Here is a 17,253-nt window from a genome sequence, read left to right on the forward strand (position 1 = left end):
ATTATTGCTTTTTTATTTAGTAGCAAAATTGTTTTAATTCTTCAGTCTTTTTTAAAAAACTTACAGAAAATTTAAAAATTTGAAAAAAAAAAAGTTTTGACAAACCCCATGTACCCATCATGCAGCTACAATTATCAGCTCATAGACAAATTTTAATTTGTTTTCATGTATCTCCTCCCCATTCCCCACTGCCTACCCCAACCACCAAATTATTTTTGTGTAAGTTTCAGACATTCTATTATACACTCCTTAAATATTTTAGTATATAGTTCTAAAAGATAAGGGTCCCTTTTGAAAATATAACTACAATACCATTTTCACACCTAAAAAATGCTTCTTGATTTCACTGGATTAGTTATCTGTTGCTGCAAAGTAATTAAATTACCCCACAACTTAGCAACTTAAACAGGAGAACCTATCTCAGTTTCTGTGACTCAGGAATCAGACACAACTTAGTTGGTTCCTCTGTTTGAGGGTTTCTAACAAGGCTCCAGTCAAGATATTGGCAGGGTCTGCAGTCATCTAGGGTAAGGATCTGCTTCCTAAGGTGGCTCAGGTAGTTATTGAAAGGATTCAGTGGCAAAGTTGTGCCACTTCACATTCTCACCTCAGCTCCTTTCTGGCTGTTAATCAATTCCTTGCCATGTGGGCCTCTCCATAGGGCAATTTGCTTCATCAGAGTAAGCTAGCTAGAAGAAAAGAAAGGGAATGTTCTAGCACCATGGTTGGCAAACTGCGACTCGCGAGCCACATGCGGCTCTTTGGCCCCTTGAGTGTGGCACTTCCTAAGCCTTAGGAGTACCCTAATTAAGTTAATAACAATGTACCTACCTATATAGTTTAAGTTTAAAAAATTTGGCTCTCAAAAGAAATTTCAATCGTTGTACTGTTGATATTTGGCTCTGTTGACTAATGAGTTTGCCGACCACTGTTCTAGCAGACCAGTCTTTAGTGATCTAATCTCAGAAGTGACATTCAGTCCCCTCTGCTATATTCCTCAAAAGCAAGTCACTAGGTCTTGCTTACACTCAAGGGGAGGGAATTACATAAAGGCCTAAATATCAGGGAATGAGAATTATTGGGGTCATCTTAAAAACCTACCACAATCATCAAATATCTAGTTAAAGTTCAAATTTTCCCAATTATCTTCTGAGATATTTTTTCAAAAATTTTTGTTCTAATCAAGATCCAAGTAAAGTCCATACACTAAACTTGGTTTATTTTAATCTATAGATTTCCCTTCTCTGCCCCTCCCCACCCCCCTGCAATTTGTTAAAGAAACCAGATTATTTATCACATATACCTCTACTTCTATATTTCCTGTAAACTGGTAGTTATATTCAGACAGTCAGATTCATATTTGATTCCTGTGGCGCCACTACTTCACAGGTGATATTTTGTTCTCCCCTGAGGAGGAAGTAATATTCTGTTGTCTCTCTGTTTGTGGTTATTACTACCTACTAATGATTATTGCCTCGATTCATTATTTTATGAATGGCAGTGATATTCTAATTCTGTCATTCTTTTTATTTATTAGCTGGAATAATATTTAGAAAGAAAATTTGTCATTCATCACATATTTGGTTCTGCTAAAGTGGTACTATATGAAGAGCAGAAGAAATATTTGATATTTTCCCACTTTATTTACCAGTTTTCAAATCAGTGGTTTTTCTATCATCCCCCAGCAGTAGCCAGTGAACGTGTGTGTGTGTGTGTGTGTGTGTGTGTGTGTGTGTGTGTGTGAATATGATGACAAACTCAGATTTGATAGGTTTTGATCTGTTATAATAGCTCTTCTCATTGATGCTCATAGTGTTTTACCTTTCCTTGTTCAGATCTTCTTCAAGTTCTTGAGTCCTCTTGGTACACCCCAGTACTCTTTGATTGCTACTGATTGTAAAATTTTTCAGCAAAACAATTCCAGTATTAATAACAATATGATTACTAATCAAAAGCAGTTAAGTAATTTTAAAAAGTTTTAAGATTTTTTTTTTGTAGTCACTTTAAGTCATTCCTTTGGGCAGTTATGCAACAAATTCAATAGGTAGTTTTGTCCATTTATTTATTTTGCTTGGATTTTTAAGGATTGCTTTTTTTGATTTAACGTAGTATTAGTATTATGTGAGACTTAGAAAATTCAAAGTCAGTTTTATAAAACAAAGTATATTCAGGTAAGCCTAGCTTCTTTGTACCCTATACCCTCCTTTTCTAATTAGCTCACCCCCTTTTTTCATCTGTTTTTAAATATAAACAAAACAGATAAATGTGAAAATTTTATGTGTTTGTACATATTTATTCCCACCTGCCTTTCTTAGATAAAGAGCCATACTTTCCTCCATCTTGCTTTTTATCATTTAATAGTATGTTCTGAGTTTATCCCATATTGGATATATATATATATATATATATATATATATATATATATATATATATATATATATATATATATATACATACACACACACACACACACACACACACACACGAGGCCTGGAGCACAAAATTTGTGCAAGTGTAGGGTCCCTAGGCCTGGCTGGCGATCAGGGCCAATCAGGTTCCCCACCTCGTGGCCTCCCTGTCTCCTCCTTCCCTCACTCCCTCAGAGCCCCACTGCCACCACTGGTTGCCCGCCATGTTCCGTGCCGCCCCCTGGTGGTCAGCGCATGTCATAGCGAGTGATTGAACTTCCTGTCTCCTGGTCGAACTCCCAGGGGACAATTTGCATATTAGCCTTTTATTATATAGGATGTATTCCTTTTTTTTAAATAGCTGCATGGATATACATTTTGTCAATGTAGCATATATTATTATACCCACTTCTTCACTGATGGATGTTTTATTTCCAACCTTTTGCTATTATAAATAGTGTTGCAGTTGATACTCATATCCATGTCTTTTTGTATTTTTCCCAGTGTGTCTTTGGTATAGATTTTTAAAGGTGGGATTACTATATCAAAGTATAAATGCACATGTCATTTTGCTAGAGATTGCAAAATTCTTTTCCATTGAGGTTGTGCAGCCTAACACTTCCACCACTGATGTATTGAAATGCCTGATTCACCTCATTCTCATCAATAGAGTATATTGTCAAACTTTTGGACTTCATACCATTCCAGAATGAGAAAAGATATTTCATTTTTGAGCAAGATTGAACATGCTTCAATATTTTACAGGGCCAAATGCATTTCTTTTCCAGTATAATTTATTTTCATATACCATGCCCCTTTTTTAAAAAAATCCTTGCCCGAGGGAGGGCTCTGGCCGGTTTGGCTCAGTTGGTTAGTACATCCTCCCGTACACAGGAAGGTTGTGGGTTGATTTTTTGGTCAGGGCACATGCCTGAGTTGAGGTTTCAACCTTCATCAGGGTGCTTACAGGAGATAACCGATAATGTATCTCTCACATCTCTCTCTCTCTCCCTCCCTAAAAAGTCAATAAAAAATAAAATAAATCCTCACCCGAGAATATGTTTTCATTGATTTTTAGAGAGAGAGAAACATCAATGTAAGAGAGAAACATTGATCAGTTGCCTCCTGTTCTTGCTTGGACAAGGGATTGAACCCACAACCTTTTTGGTATACAGGACGATGCTCCTACAAACTGAGCTGTCACCTGACCAGAACCCATGCCTTCTTTTTTTAAATTAATTTCTTGTGGCCTGTAATACAAGTCATAAACATTTTTTTATAGTTAGTCAATTATCTTTCTTACTTTGAACGTGGAACATTCGGAAATGCTTATTTATGTGAATTTTAAAATTTTTTATGTGATGCTTTATCTAAAATGCTGCTTTCCAAAAATTTAAATTCTCTTACTGTTGGAAATAGTTTTTTTCATTACTTTTTCTGGGCTTTCTGATATGTATAGTCATTTCATCTGTGAATAGATCTAATTTACGTCCTTTTAAATTCTTAAGCCTTACTTTCTGTTGTTTAATTATGCAGGATAATATTTTTAATATACTGTAAATAATATTGTAGATGGTGAACATCCTTGTCCTATTTTGAATTAACAGATATTTTCCTTTTTTTGAAGGCACTTACAATTCATGATGTAGAGAAATGCCAAGCATGGGATCTAGGAACCAATTTCTTTCTCTGTGAAGATGATGTTGTTAATATGAGAAACAGGTGAAGATAAGATATTTTGATGTATTATCATAGGAAATTTTTTTAAAATATATTTTTATTGATTCAAGAGGAAGAGAGAGGAGGGGAGAGATAGAAACATTAATGAGGAGAGAGAATCATTGATTGTCTGCCTCCTGCACACTCCCTACTGGGGATCATCGAGCCTGCAACCCAGGCACGTGCCCTTGACCAGAATCAAACCCAGGACCCTTTAGTCTGCAGGCCAACACCCTATTCACTGAGCCAAACCAGCTAGGGCAGGACATTATTTTTATTCTTGCAATTACTTATAATATTATCTGTATCGAGAACACTAGTTCATTCGTAGTTGTTTAACTCATCACCATAAAGTTATACTACCATTGGTAAATAAGTATTGACATATATTTACTTAATTATATTTGTCAAATTTTTGAGATATTCACATTACTACCTAGGAATGTATTTCTTAAAGATTGTTAAAGGAAGTCTTTATTATTGCTGAATCATTAAAAGACTTAAGGAGTTTGGAGCTTGAAACTATAAGGGTACACTTTGAGATTGTGTCTTACTATGAAATACAATAGTATGCTACATCTCAAGATTGTATAGTCATCTATAAATATAAATATGTTCAGCTTTTTTTCTTCTACAGCTTATTAAATTTCTGTTGAAATTTTGTGACATTCAGATTCCTCTGATGTAAAAGTGTTCAAGTTTGAGAGATTGAGTATATTGAATGAAAAAATACTAAAGGTCATTTCTTTTTTTTTTTTTAAGGGCTGAAGCTGTTCTTCAACATATTGCAGAACTAAATCCATATGTTCAGGTTACATCATCATCTCTTCCTTTAAATGAAGCTACAGATCTCTCCTTCTTAGATAAATACCAGGTTGGTGCACCATTTAATATTGGAGGTTATTGACAAATTTCAAAGCAAATCATTAAGTATTAGTGTGAAATAACTAACCTCTTCTATCAAGTAGAAAAAAAATTCAGGATAAAAGATTTCCTTTAGAATAATATATTTCTAATGCTTCATTTTAGGCAAAGGGCCTATAAACTTCTGACAAAGCAATCACATTAGTCAGCTATCTTCACAGTATTGTGCATAAAAATCTACCCAAAACGCAGTGGTTTATAGCAACATGTGTTTTTTTCTTTGTTATGTATTTGCATGTCAGTTGGAGTTCAGATATTCTAGATTGAACTTGAACTCCAGAGTCTGGGTTCTGCTCCATGTGCCTCTCTTCTGGGACCAGGGAGCTACCTAGGACATGGTCTGATGGCAACAGCAGAAATGCAAAGGGGCAAGTCCAACATTCTAAGCATATGTCAAGCCTCTGTGTTACTTCCATTTAATAATACATTAGCCAGAGCAAGTCACACAGTCAAGCCCAAAGTAAAGGAATAGGAAAGTACACTCTTCTCTTCCTAAGGTCATGGGTTAATGGTGATCTAATCCTGTTACAGAAATGTAAAACATGGGGATCTACTTCAGATAACCTTAAATAATAAAAATTCTAAATACTGTGGATGTTCTAAAAGTGACTAGATTCACCCTGGTTTTCCCTATGATCAGATTATGGTGTTACCCATTGTCTAGGGGGAAAAAAATACTCTTATGTTTCTCCTCTACTCTTCTTCAGGCACCGTGTGACCATATATGTGTCAGTTTTCTCCCAACAAGAAGCAATTCTCTAACTCTGGCTGAGAATTTTGTAGCATTGATGAAACAAGTTAAGATTCAATATATACTCGGTTAGAATATTTTTTAAATATGTTTTTATTGATTTTAGAGAGGAAGGCGAGAGAGAGAAAATCATCAATTACTAGAGAGAAACATCAGTCAGCTGCCTCCCACATGCCCCCTTCTGCGGATCGAGTCTGCAACCTGGGCATGTGCTGTGACTGGAATTAAACTGGTGTCCTCTTGGTACATGGGATGATGCTCAACCAATTAAGCCACACCAGACAGGATATACTTAGAATTGATTTTTATCCTGTTTACAAGCTAAGTCAATGCGTTACTATTTGATGAACACTGGCAAGAATACATGAGATTCTTGGGTTAGACACTTAAGAACTTTACTATTCAGAGCATGGTAAGAAGCATGAGTATTGGGGAGAAAATCAATTGCTGCCTCCCACAACAACTTCAAAAATACAACGAAAAGACAAAACAGACATCATCCAGAACTACAGGAAGGCTGGCTGAGTGGAAATTCTACAACTAGAAGGAAAGAGAAAAGCACACTGAGACCCAGAGGAGCTGAGGAAGTAAAGTGCAGAAGTACAGAGGCTCTCATGCCTGTGGAAAGGGGCTGGCACCTGAGGACGCGGCTTTTTGAATCGGGAGGGAGTCACAAGCTCCCGACTGCGCTGAACTCCAGTTCCGGGAAGTCTCTGGGGACCAAGGACTAATACAGGGAGAAACTGGACTGTCTGGCAGCAGGCAGAACTCAGAACATGAGGGCAGCTTTCCCTCAGAGGTGCTTGCAGCAATGATCGGGACACTGAGACGCGCGGCCCCTTAGGGCAGGGCTGAAGATCAGCCATAGCTGCTTGCTCCGCCCTTTGATTCCCTGAGACCATGCCCCACCCAGGCTGTGGCAGAGGCTTTTGCATATGAATGCCCTGGCCCTTTGCAACCTGAAAATTACCTAACAAATTGCAGCTGGGCCAGACAGACCCAAAACTTCCAAGAGAAGGCCCAAGGCCCCACAGCAGCTTGCATTGCTTCACAGCTGGGCCTCATCTGGGCACCTCCAAACTCCAAAAAAGGAAGGGGAATCTGCAGTTCTCTTCATAGCTCCTGCTGGATAACCTCAGGCAGAGGCTAAATTAGCACCTCCTTAGATCCAAGAGCCAGTGTACCCAGTGGTCAGAGTGGGACCATCCAGATTACAACTCCTCAGATCCATAAGGGACACACTCAGGGGGCAGACTCAGTGAGCACCAAAGCCCCAATGAAGCAAGTCTTCAGCACAGAAGTTCTCCCACTGCAGACACAGCTGATTTTCACTGCCAATTGGCCTGGAGGTCAGTTCCTCCCAGTGATCCTACAACAATCAAGGCATAACTACAACAAGACTGTGCACAAAGCCACAGGGGGGTGCACCAAGAGTGTCCACCTCAGGTAACTGGGGAGGCTGAGCCACTGGGCCCTACAGGACACCTAGCACACAAAACCACTCTACCAACACAGGGAAGCATAAAAAATGCGGAGACATAGAAACAGATCACAAATGACAGAGATGGAGGAAAGCAAACGACTGGATATAGAGTTCAAGGCCACGTTTATAAGGTTTTTCAAGAATTTTATGGAAACCGTGGATAAATTTAGTGAGACCCTGGAGGATATGAAAAAAGACCAACTAGAAATTAAGCATACACTGACTGAAATAAAGAATAATATACAGAAAAGACCACTAGGGGGTGCACCAAGGAAGCATAACAAAATGCGGAGACAAAGAAACAGGACAAAATTTTCAATGGAAGAAATAGAGTTCAGAACCACACTTTTAAGGTCTCTCAAGAACTGTTTAGAAGCTGCCGATAAACTTAATGAGCTCTACACGAAAACTAATAAGACCCTCGATCTTATATTGGGGAACCAACTAGAAATTAAGCATACACGGACTGAAATAACGAATATTATACAGACGCCCGACAGCAGACCAGAGGAGCGCAAGAATCAAGTCAATGATTTGAAATGCGAGGAAGCAAAAAACATCCAACCAGAAAAGCAAAATGAAAAAAGAATCCAAAAATGCGAGGATAGTGTAAGGAGCCTCTGGGACAGCTTCAAGCGTACCAACATCAGAATTATAGGGGTGCCAGAAGATGAGAGAGAGCAAGATATTGAAAACCTATTTGAAGAAATAATGACAGAAAACTTCCCCCACCTGGTGAAAGAAATGGACTTACAGGTCCAAGAAGCGCGGAGAACCCCAAACAAAAGGAATCCAAAGAGGACCACACCAAGACACATCATCATTAAAATGCCAAGAGCAAAAGATAAAGAGAGAATCTTAAAAACAGCAAGAGAAAGAAACTCAGTTACCTACAAGGGAATACCCATACGACTGTCAGCTGATTTCTCAACAGAAACTTTGCAGGCCAGAAGGGAGTGGCAAGAAATATTCAAAGTGATGAATACCAAGAACCTACAACCAAGATTACTTTATCCAGCAAAGCTATCATTCAGAATTGAAGGTCAGATAAAGAGCTTCACAGATAAGGAAAAGCTAAAGGAGTTCATCACCACCAAACCAGGATTATATGAAATGCTGAAAGGTATCCTTTAAGAAGAGGAAGAGGAAGAAAAAGGTAAAGATACAAATTATGAACAACAAACATGCATCTATCAACAAGTGAATCTAAGAATCAAGTGAATAAATAATCTGATGAACAGAAAAAAAAAAAAAAAAAGAATAATATACAGAGATCCAACAGCAGACAAGAGGATCGCAAGAATCAAGTCAAAGATTTGAAATACGAAGAAACAAAAAATACCCAACCGAAAAAGAAAGAAGATTCCAAAAATATGAAGATAGTGTAAGGAGCCTCTGGGACAACTTCAAGCGTACCAACATCCGAATTATAGGGGTACCAGAAGAAGAGAGAGGGTAAGATATTGAAAACCTATTTGAAGAAATAATGACAGAAAACTTGCCCTACCTGGTGAAAGAAATAGACTTACAAGTCCAGGAAGCACAGAGAACCCCAAACAAAAGGAATCCAAAGAGGACCACACCAAGACACATCATAATTAAAATGCCAAGAGCAAAAGACAAAGAGAAAATCTTAAAAGCAGCAAGAGAAAAAAAGTCAATTACCTACAAGGGAATACCCATACGACTGTCAGCTGATTTCTCAACAGAAACCATGCAGGCCAGAAGAGAGTGGCAAGAAATATTCAAAGTGATGAATAGCAAGAACCTACAACCAAGATTACTTTATCCAGCAAAGCTATCATTCAGAATAGAAGGTCAGATAAAGAGCTTCACAGATAAGGAAAAGCTAAAGTTGTTCATCACCGCCAAACCAGCATTATATGAAATGCTGAAAGGTATTCTTTAAGAAGAGGAAAAAGAAAAAGGAGCTCTTACCATTTGCCACAGCATGGATGGAACTGGAGAGCATTATGCTAAGTGAAATAAGCCAGTCAGAGAAGGCTAAATACCATATGATCTCACTCATTTGTGGAATATAATGAACAACATAAACTGATGAACAAGGACTGATCCAGAGACAGAGAGGCATTGATTGGACTGTCGGGCCTTGGAGGGAAGGTAAGGGAGAGTGGGGGTAAGGGGGAAAGATCAACCAAAGGACTTATATGCAAGCATATAGGCCTAACCAATGGACACAGAGAAGGGGAGGGATGCGGGGGGGAGGGCATCAGCGGGGGGCGAGGGGGGTAGGGAGTAACGTGGGGATAAGGACACATATGTAATATCTTAATCAATAAAAATATATTTTTAAAAAAAAGAAGTATGAGTATTGTATTTTCCTTGTTTTTTCTTGTCTTCCCCCAAATCCTAGTGAAGTGCAAGAGGGCACATGTAGTGGGTTCCTTTAGAAGAGAGGAACACTGAGCTTTGTCTTACTGTTTTACAGTAAGCAATAAACAAGTTTCCTTCTTTGTACCAGAGGGAGACATTACCTCATTCCTCAAGTTGTATGTGACAAATACTATCCTGAGAAATGGCACAAGTAAAAAATGGTCAGAACCTTGCATTCATGGTATACCTAGTGACACGTATAAAGTGAGAGACCCATGGAGAAATAATCTTGTGGAAAGTATGCCACTAAATTAATACCTGGATATTTGTAGTAAAACTAAGTAATATAAGTCATGGAAACCAGCAACAAGGAAAGCTCTAGACTAAGAGTCCAGCTCTGCTAATTACTCTAAGAAAGTATTTGACCTTTATCAATTATGATAAAATCTGATTATAAAATCTTCTTTACTTATCTCACAGGGTAATGATTAAAAATAAAGCATTGAAAATTAAATTTGATCTTTATTACAGAACTTTGTGGTTTCACTAATGAAACTATTAAAGCAGAAGTAGTTATATTGTGAATCTGTTGAATCTCTGAAGTAAGAGAAAACTAAGCCAACTAATATATCTCTTTAAAAATGTCATTGTTAATCCTTTAGGCTAACTAAATACTTTAAATTAGTATTCTGGTGACTAGGTTTGTATTTTCATAGCAGTAACAGACAAAACAAAAGCTCTAATCATTTGGAGTGCATAAATTCCACAGGAAATTACAGTTTGCTTCTAATTGTGAAGTCTATGATGGTAATAGAATTTAATGTGAGTAGGTTTTCCCTTGTTTATGTTGTTTTTGCTTTTATTATTCCACTAGAGGCCCGGTGCACGAAATTCGTGCACGATGTTTGTGTTTGTGTGTGTGTGTGTGTGTTGGGGGGGTGTCCCTCAGCCAGGCCTGCACCCTCTCCAATTAGGGACCCCTTGGGGGATGTCCGACTGCCGGTTTAGGCCTGATCCCTGTGGGCCTAAACCGGCAGTTGGACATCCCTCTCTCAATCCTGGACTGCTGGCTCCTAACAACTTGCCTGCCTGCCTATCTGATTGCCTTTAACCGCTTCTGCCTGCCAGCCTGATTGCCCCCTAACCGCTCCCCTGCTGGCCTGATTGATGCCTGACTGCTCCCCTGCCAGCCTGATCGCCCACAACTACCCTCCCCTGCGGGCCTGATCACCCACAACTGCCCCCCTCTGCTGTGACCTGCCTCCTCCTCTGGGACCCAACCACCTCCGTGCGAGGCGGTGGAGACACCGAGACTGGCCTCTTCAGTGCTGTGCAGAGCCACGAGACCCCCAGGCCTCACTGCGTGAAGCGGCCACCAGGCCCCACCCCGCTGTGTGTGCGGCCATCTTGTGACAGCCATCTTATGACGTGAGAGCGTGACACCACCTAGGCTATTATTAGCATAGATACCTGTGAGGATATTAACTTTTGGTTGGAATCCTATTGTATTTTGAGTATAAAATTGAAATGCTTCTGATTTAGAAGTTGTACATTACCAAAGTAATTGTGTATTCTTTAGTTTTTAGTCTTTATTTTTTTTTTCTCAACAGTGTGTAGTATTGACTGAGATCAGACTTCCATTGCAGAAGAAAATCAATGAGTTTTGCCGTTCTCAGTGCCCTCCAATTAAGGTAATAGTATCACTTAATAATGACAGGTAGTTAACCAAAGGAAGGACACTTGCACTATTAAAATTTTTAGCTTTTCATTGGATTATATAAAAGTTCTTTTTATATGAGGACAATCACAGTAATATTTTTTTCTTTAAATTTGGTATCATATTTATTTCATATTTTTAAAACTAAGATCTAAATTTGGTTTATAGACAGATTACCAAAACTAAGGAAGAATAAAGACTAGAAATAGAAAGGATGATAAATAGTGAATTCGTCATCTAACTTTAGTATGGTATGGTGATGATACTTTTGTTCTTTTAACAAATTCACTAAACATATACAGTTCTAGACACTAGGAATACATTAGTGAATAGGACATACAAATTTTCCTACTTGTGAAAATAAACAAATAAGTCCTTCAGGTCCTATGAAGAAAAGAGCTAGGTAAAGAATAGAGTATAACATCCTCATGATGTTAGGATGGGGGCCAGTGCTGGTTCTTAGACAAGTGGTTCTCAGCCTTCTGGCCCTTTAAATATAGTTCCTCATGTTGTGACCCAACCATAAAATTTTCGTTGCTACTTCATAACTGTAGCGTTGCTACTGTTAGGAATCGTAAGGTAAATATCTGATATGCAGGATTGTCTTAGGCAACCCCTGTGAAAGGGTCCTTCGACTGCCAAAGGGGTCGCGACCCACAGGTTGAGAACCGCTTTCTTAGACTGAATGTCAGGGAACATCTTCTCTGAGATGATATTTGAATAGAGCCCTGAATGATGAGAAAGAGCCAGCTAAGTACACATCTGAGGAAGAGCATGCAAAGCAATGCGAAGTGCAAGTATAAAGACTTGCGAATATAAAACTTCACTTGGTATGTTTGAAAAGCAGAAGGAAGCAAGCAGGACCAGAATGGGAGTTTGGTTAAAGAGAGAGCAGTAGGAGTAAAAGATGCTGGAGGATTAGGTTGGAGAAATAGTTAGAAGACCATTTTCTTATAGATCACAGTTAAGAATGTCTGAGTTTTAAGACTGTGAGTTTTGATTTAATTTACATTTTTAAAAGATCATTCTGATTGTGCTGAGTGGAGAGAAGACTCTAGCAGTAGTTTTTAAAAGTGTAGTCCAAGGACACAGACCCTTTCATAAAATTTCATATTACTAAAATGTTATTTGCATTTTTCACTCTGGTTCTCTTATGTGGCACAGTCTTTGATGTGTAGTGATACAATTGCTCTGACAGCTAATATAGTGTGTGTGTGTGTGTGTGTGTGTGTGTGTGTATTCTTGGGTTTTAAATGTTTCTCAGTTTTAATATCTAACACATTGGATATCAATAGGTATAACTGGCAAAATAAAAGCTCTTTGGGCCCTCAGTAATTTTTAGGAACATGAAGGGGTTATGAAACCAAAAAGAGCACTATTGAATAATGAATAGCATAGAGGCAGGTAGGCCAGTTAGGGGCTAATGCAGTAATCCAGGTGAGAGATATTGGTACCTTATTCAAGAGAGGAGGAAATATGGATTGTGAGTCATTGAACTTGTTTAAAAAAAAGAAAAAGAAAAAGAAAAGTCTAGCAGAACTTGAGAGTTGGATCAATGCGAGTTGTGAAGGAAAGAATGACCAAGAATAACTGTTAGCTTTTGGTCCAGATTAATTAGGTAAGTAGTAGTGACACTGGGAATATTGGAAAGAGATTTAGATGAGGAAATGCAAAATTCTTTCTCTGCAATTGAATACATATTGCTAATTCCACCTCCTTAGTGAGACATTTGTTTCTTTGGAAAAAGCTATTCATCCTGTTTAAATGGCTGCCAAGTCATAATTGTACTATATAAAATGGGTGTACTTTCAGATTGTGGTATTACATAGCATTTTTACACTTTGCAGAACATTTGTGCTATGGTTCATAATTTAAACAGATGAGTAAGACATGGAATGGTCAGTAAATTTATAATAGGTCACATAAGTTTTACAAAATAATTACAGTAGTTTATAAGCTTAAATACTTGTTTATGTAGTTGATACATATATTCACATTTTAAAAGTTGTTTTGAAAAGGAAGAAATTGTCCTCAAGTCTGAGCTTTTAAACTTACATATATAAAAGTTTTACTCAATGTTAGATCTCATAAAAATGGCTATATGTACTATTTTGACTGTAAAGGTAATACATGATCAAGTAAGAGAGAGTATCAATAACTCTAAAAATAACTGAACACGAAAACAGTTTCTGTACAGATTTAAAATAGTGGAGAGTGTAGTATAATAAAAATCACTTTAACGCATTTATGATTCCGTTGAACAATCTCATTTTTACCTTTCGTCAGTTCCTCAGCCCTTTTTCTGTTGACTCCACTCAGCTTTTAGCTCTGTTCTGTTTTCTATTAACTACTGCTTTTGGTGAATGGACACACCATTCTTTTCTAAAATGAAAAGTAAAAATTCACTGCTAGACCATGAAATCAAGATAATCTGCTTCTTACATACTGTACTTGACTTTAGGGTAAGGTAAGAATTTTTGTTATCTAAAAATCATAGAATGTATAATGATGATGTGCAGACGTTGATTCTGATTTTACAACATTAGATATCAAGTCCCAAATACCAAAATCCTTGATTCCTGAACCAATTTACAGGAAAATAATTTATTCTATTCATGTTTTACTTTATATCCCAAACGATATACTTAATTGTAAGTGAAATTGTCATAAAAGAGCCTAAAATAGTTGAGCTGTTTTTTTTAATATATAAATAGATAAGCTTGAACTTTTTTTATTATTTTACAGTTCATTAGTGCAGATATACATGGAATTTGGTCACAGTTGTTTTGTGATTTTGGTGATGAATTTGAAGTTTTAGATACAACAGGAGAAGAACCAAAAGAAATCTTCATTTCAAATATCACGCAAGTATGATTGTATATGTATATTGTATACATATGTATAGGATTAATTTTTTAAGTTGATGTGAATATTATTTTTTAAAGGTGGTATTAGCAAAATATTGTAATATGCAATATTTTTTAGTTGTTTTACAAGATTTTAAGGTAATTCTTGAGAGAGATTTTGTTAATTTCTTTATTGTATTATATTTAAAGCTAAATTTAAGTTAGACTATTAAAAGAGTACTCCTGCCTGGCCGATGTGACTCAGTGGTTGAGTATGGACCTATGAACCAGCAGGTCATGGTTCTCTTCCTAGTCAAGCCATATGCCTGGGTTGCAGACTCGGCTCAATCCCCAGTAGGGGGCATGCAGGAGGCAGCCGATCAATGATTCTCATCATTGATGTTTCTATCTCTCCCTCTCTGAAATCAATAATAATACATCTTTTTTAAAAAGAGTATTCCTGATTCCTTCTAACATACTTAACAACTAGAGGCCCGATACACGAAAATTCGTGAAAGAGTAGGCCTTCCTTCCCCTGGCACCAGCTTCCCTTCGGCACCTGGGACCTGGGCTGCTTCTCTCCTCTGGCTGCCCGCAGGCACCTGGGACCCAGGCTGGCTTCCCTCTGGCCCTGGCTTCGTCAAGAATGATGTCCAAAAGACGTCTGGTCTAATGAACATATTACCCCTCTATTATTATAGGTTGGTAGACCAATATTTGCTTATGTCATATATTTTCTTTTAATCTTCATTTGAGGATATGTTTTTATTGATTTTTAGAAAGAGAGGAAGGGAGAGAGACAAACAACGATGTGAGAGAGAAACATCACTCAGTTGCCTCCCATATGCACCCAACGAGGGATCAAACTCGAAACCTAGGTATATGCCCTGACCGAGAATCGAACCTGCAACCTTTTGGTGTACAGGATGACACTCCAACCAACTGAGCAACCTGGCCTGGGCACAAATGTCATAAATTTTAATTTTGTTCTATGTCATGTTCTTATGGGACATGAACTGTGATTCATTGTTTGCTGAATTTTTCATTGCGTCAGATCATAGATGTAACTTTGATATGAGTCACCTGGCCCAACACAGTGACTCTAGAGAGATGCACACTTAAGTTATCATAGACAAAAGCTTATATTTCTAAAACATTTGGAGGAAGAAAAAAGTTTTAAGAATTAACTAATCTTCAAATCAAAAGGTATTTGATCAGCTTAATTTTTTTATTCCCTATAAAGGAAAAAATCATTATGATTCATTTTTACTCTTTCTTTTTAGCTTAAATCATTAACTTCATTTGCACTTTTTATAATCAGTTTACATTAAAAGCTCCAAAGAAGTCAACATAAGTGAATGATAATGTATTTTTGATAGTACATTATCTTTATGCTTTATTTTTTAACCCAATGTAATGTTGCCTTTTTTTAAGAAAAATTTATTGAAAAATTCTGTGCATCTCTCTCTTAGCAGAATGGTTATTATTTAGCCTTTTATCTTCTATACTTCCTTTTGGTTTGTCCCTGAGAATATCATATAGTTAGAATAAGCTCCCAGGGAGATTATGGATTCTTGTATTGCATTGGTCTTTTCTTTTATTGAATAAAGCAGGAAATAAGAAGTTATCCATAAGGAATTAGAAAATATCATACATGTGCCCATTTAAATTATCTGCAAGGAATTGTTTCTCCTTAATAAATTCCATGAGATACTAGCAAACCCATATCACATTACATGTTTGTGATCATAATTTTTAGAATCTACACTATTATAAAAGAGAGAATGATAATTTCATTAGATTTTATATAGATTATTATCACTTTAGTCAAGAAGTGTACAGGATTATGTGCAATTAGAAACTGTCTGGGCCTTTCACCTGTCTCATCCATCCTCTTTGGTGAAATAAGCTAATTCATTTTTGTTTTTATCCTGAGAAGCTGGCTGGGCTACATGTATTTCTTTGCTTTAAATGTTGCAACTCTTACTGGAATCTCTATTTCCCCCATGCATAAAAATTATATTTTAAGCATTTAAAATAAAATAAATTGATCATTATTTTGTTACACTTATTTAAACACTTATTTGGTGGGGGGGGGGTGTTGAGAATTTGATAATTACATGGTATTTTTTTTGTGTGGGATTGGGAATTTGTACGAAAAAAGTAATACTTGAACTTGTTTGTTAGTAGATTACTCTTATTTTTAGGCTAATCCTGGCATTGTCACCTGCCTTGAAAATCATCCTCACAAACTTGAGACAGGACAATTTCTAACATTTCGAGAAGTTAATGGAATGACAGGCTTAAATGGATCTACACAACAAATAACTGGTAAGTTGATGTGTTTTATTAATTCATTTATAATTACTCATTATTCTGCACATTTATAAGTCTTTATAAGTTTAGCAAGAAAACCTACCCAGTTTTGGTGCTACAGTAGTACAGACAAGGTGTCTTGATTCAAATTTGTTGATTGGATTGACTTAGGAAGGTGGTGACAAGATTATTGTATTCAGAGACAGAGGCATTCAAGGAACTGAAAGATGTGCTATGGCAGGGCTGGCAGTGGGAGTTAAGATAGCAAGAGTCCTAAGACATTTCAGAGGAAACTTTATATGTTATATATCTCATTAGGTGAACAGCATTTGCAACATATTTATTCACTTAACTATATAGATAGATAGATATACTTAAATAGAGTTTAAAATGAGTACCATTTCAAGCCTACTCCTTGCTCCAGAGGTAACTAAGTAGCTAAGTTTGATGTTTATTCTGCTGGTCTTTTCTCTCTACTTAATCTATTGATGACTTATGGGGAGAAAGAACTTACTGTTTATTTCATTTAATTTTTTTAATAAGGAAATTGTTCAAACACAATAAAGGTCAGATTTTACAGTGAAAACTTTCCTGCCTACCTACGGTTCCCACTCAGTTCTCATCCATTCACTGGTTCTTAGTTTATTATGTGTCCTTCCTGGCTTTCCTTACATTTTTTTACATATAGTGTATCATATTATACATCTACCCTTTGCCTTTTCACTAAACCAAATAGCTACATGATCTTTTCACAT

The 17,253-nt window shown here is 37.0% G+C and overlaps 1 protein-coding gene across 1 annotated transcript in view; it reads left to right on the forward strand.

Annotated features, from left to right (window-relative positions):
* Positions 1-17,253, forward strand: part of UBA6 (ubiquitin like modifier activating enzyme 6) — a 66,841-nt gene that overhangs the window by 10,406 nt on the left and 39,182 nt on the right. The window contains exons 5-9 of the mRNA XM_059669876.1: positions 4,036-4,130; positions 4,890-5,001; positions 11,230-11,310; positions 14,082-14,204; positions 16,390-16,513. Of these exons, the coding sequence (XP_059525859.1) occupies positions 4,036-4,130; positions 4,890-5,001; positions 11,230-11,310; positions 14,082-14,204; positions 16,390-16,513 (535 nt within the window). The remainder of the gene's footprint in view (positions 1-4,035; positions 4,131-4,889; positions 5,002-11,229; positions 11,311-14,081; positions 14,205-16,389; positions 16,514-17,253) is intronic.

Source organism: Myotis daubentonii, chromosome 1 (genome assembly GCF_963259705.1).
Source record: "Myotis daubentonii chromosome 1, mMyoDau2.1, whole genome shotgun sequence".
Lineage (NCBI taxonomy): Eukaryota > Metazoa > Chordata > Mammalia > Chiroptera > Vespertilionidae > Myotis > Myotis daubentonii.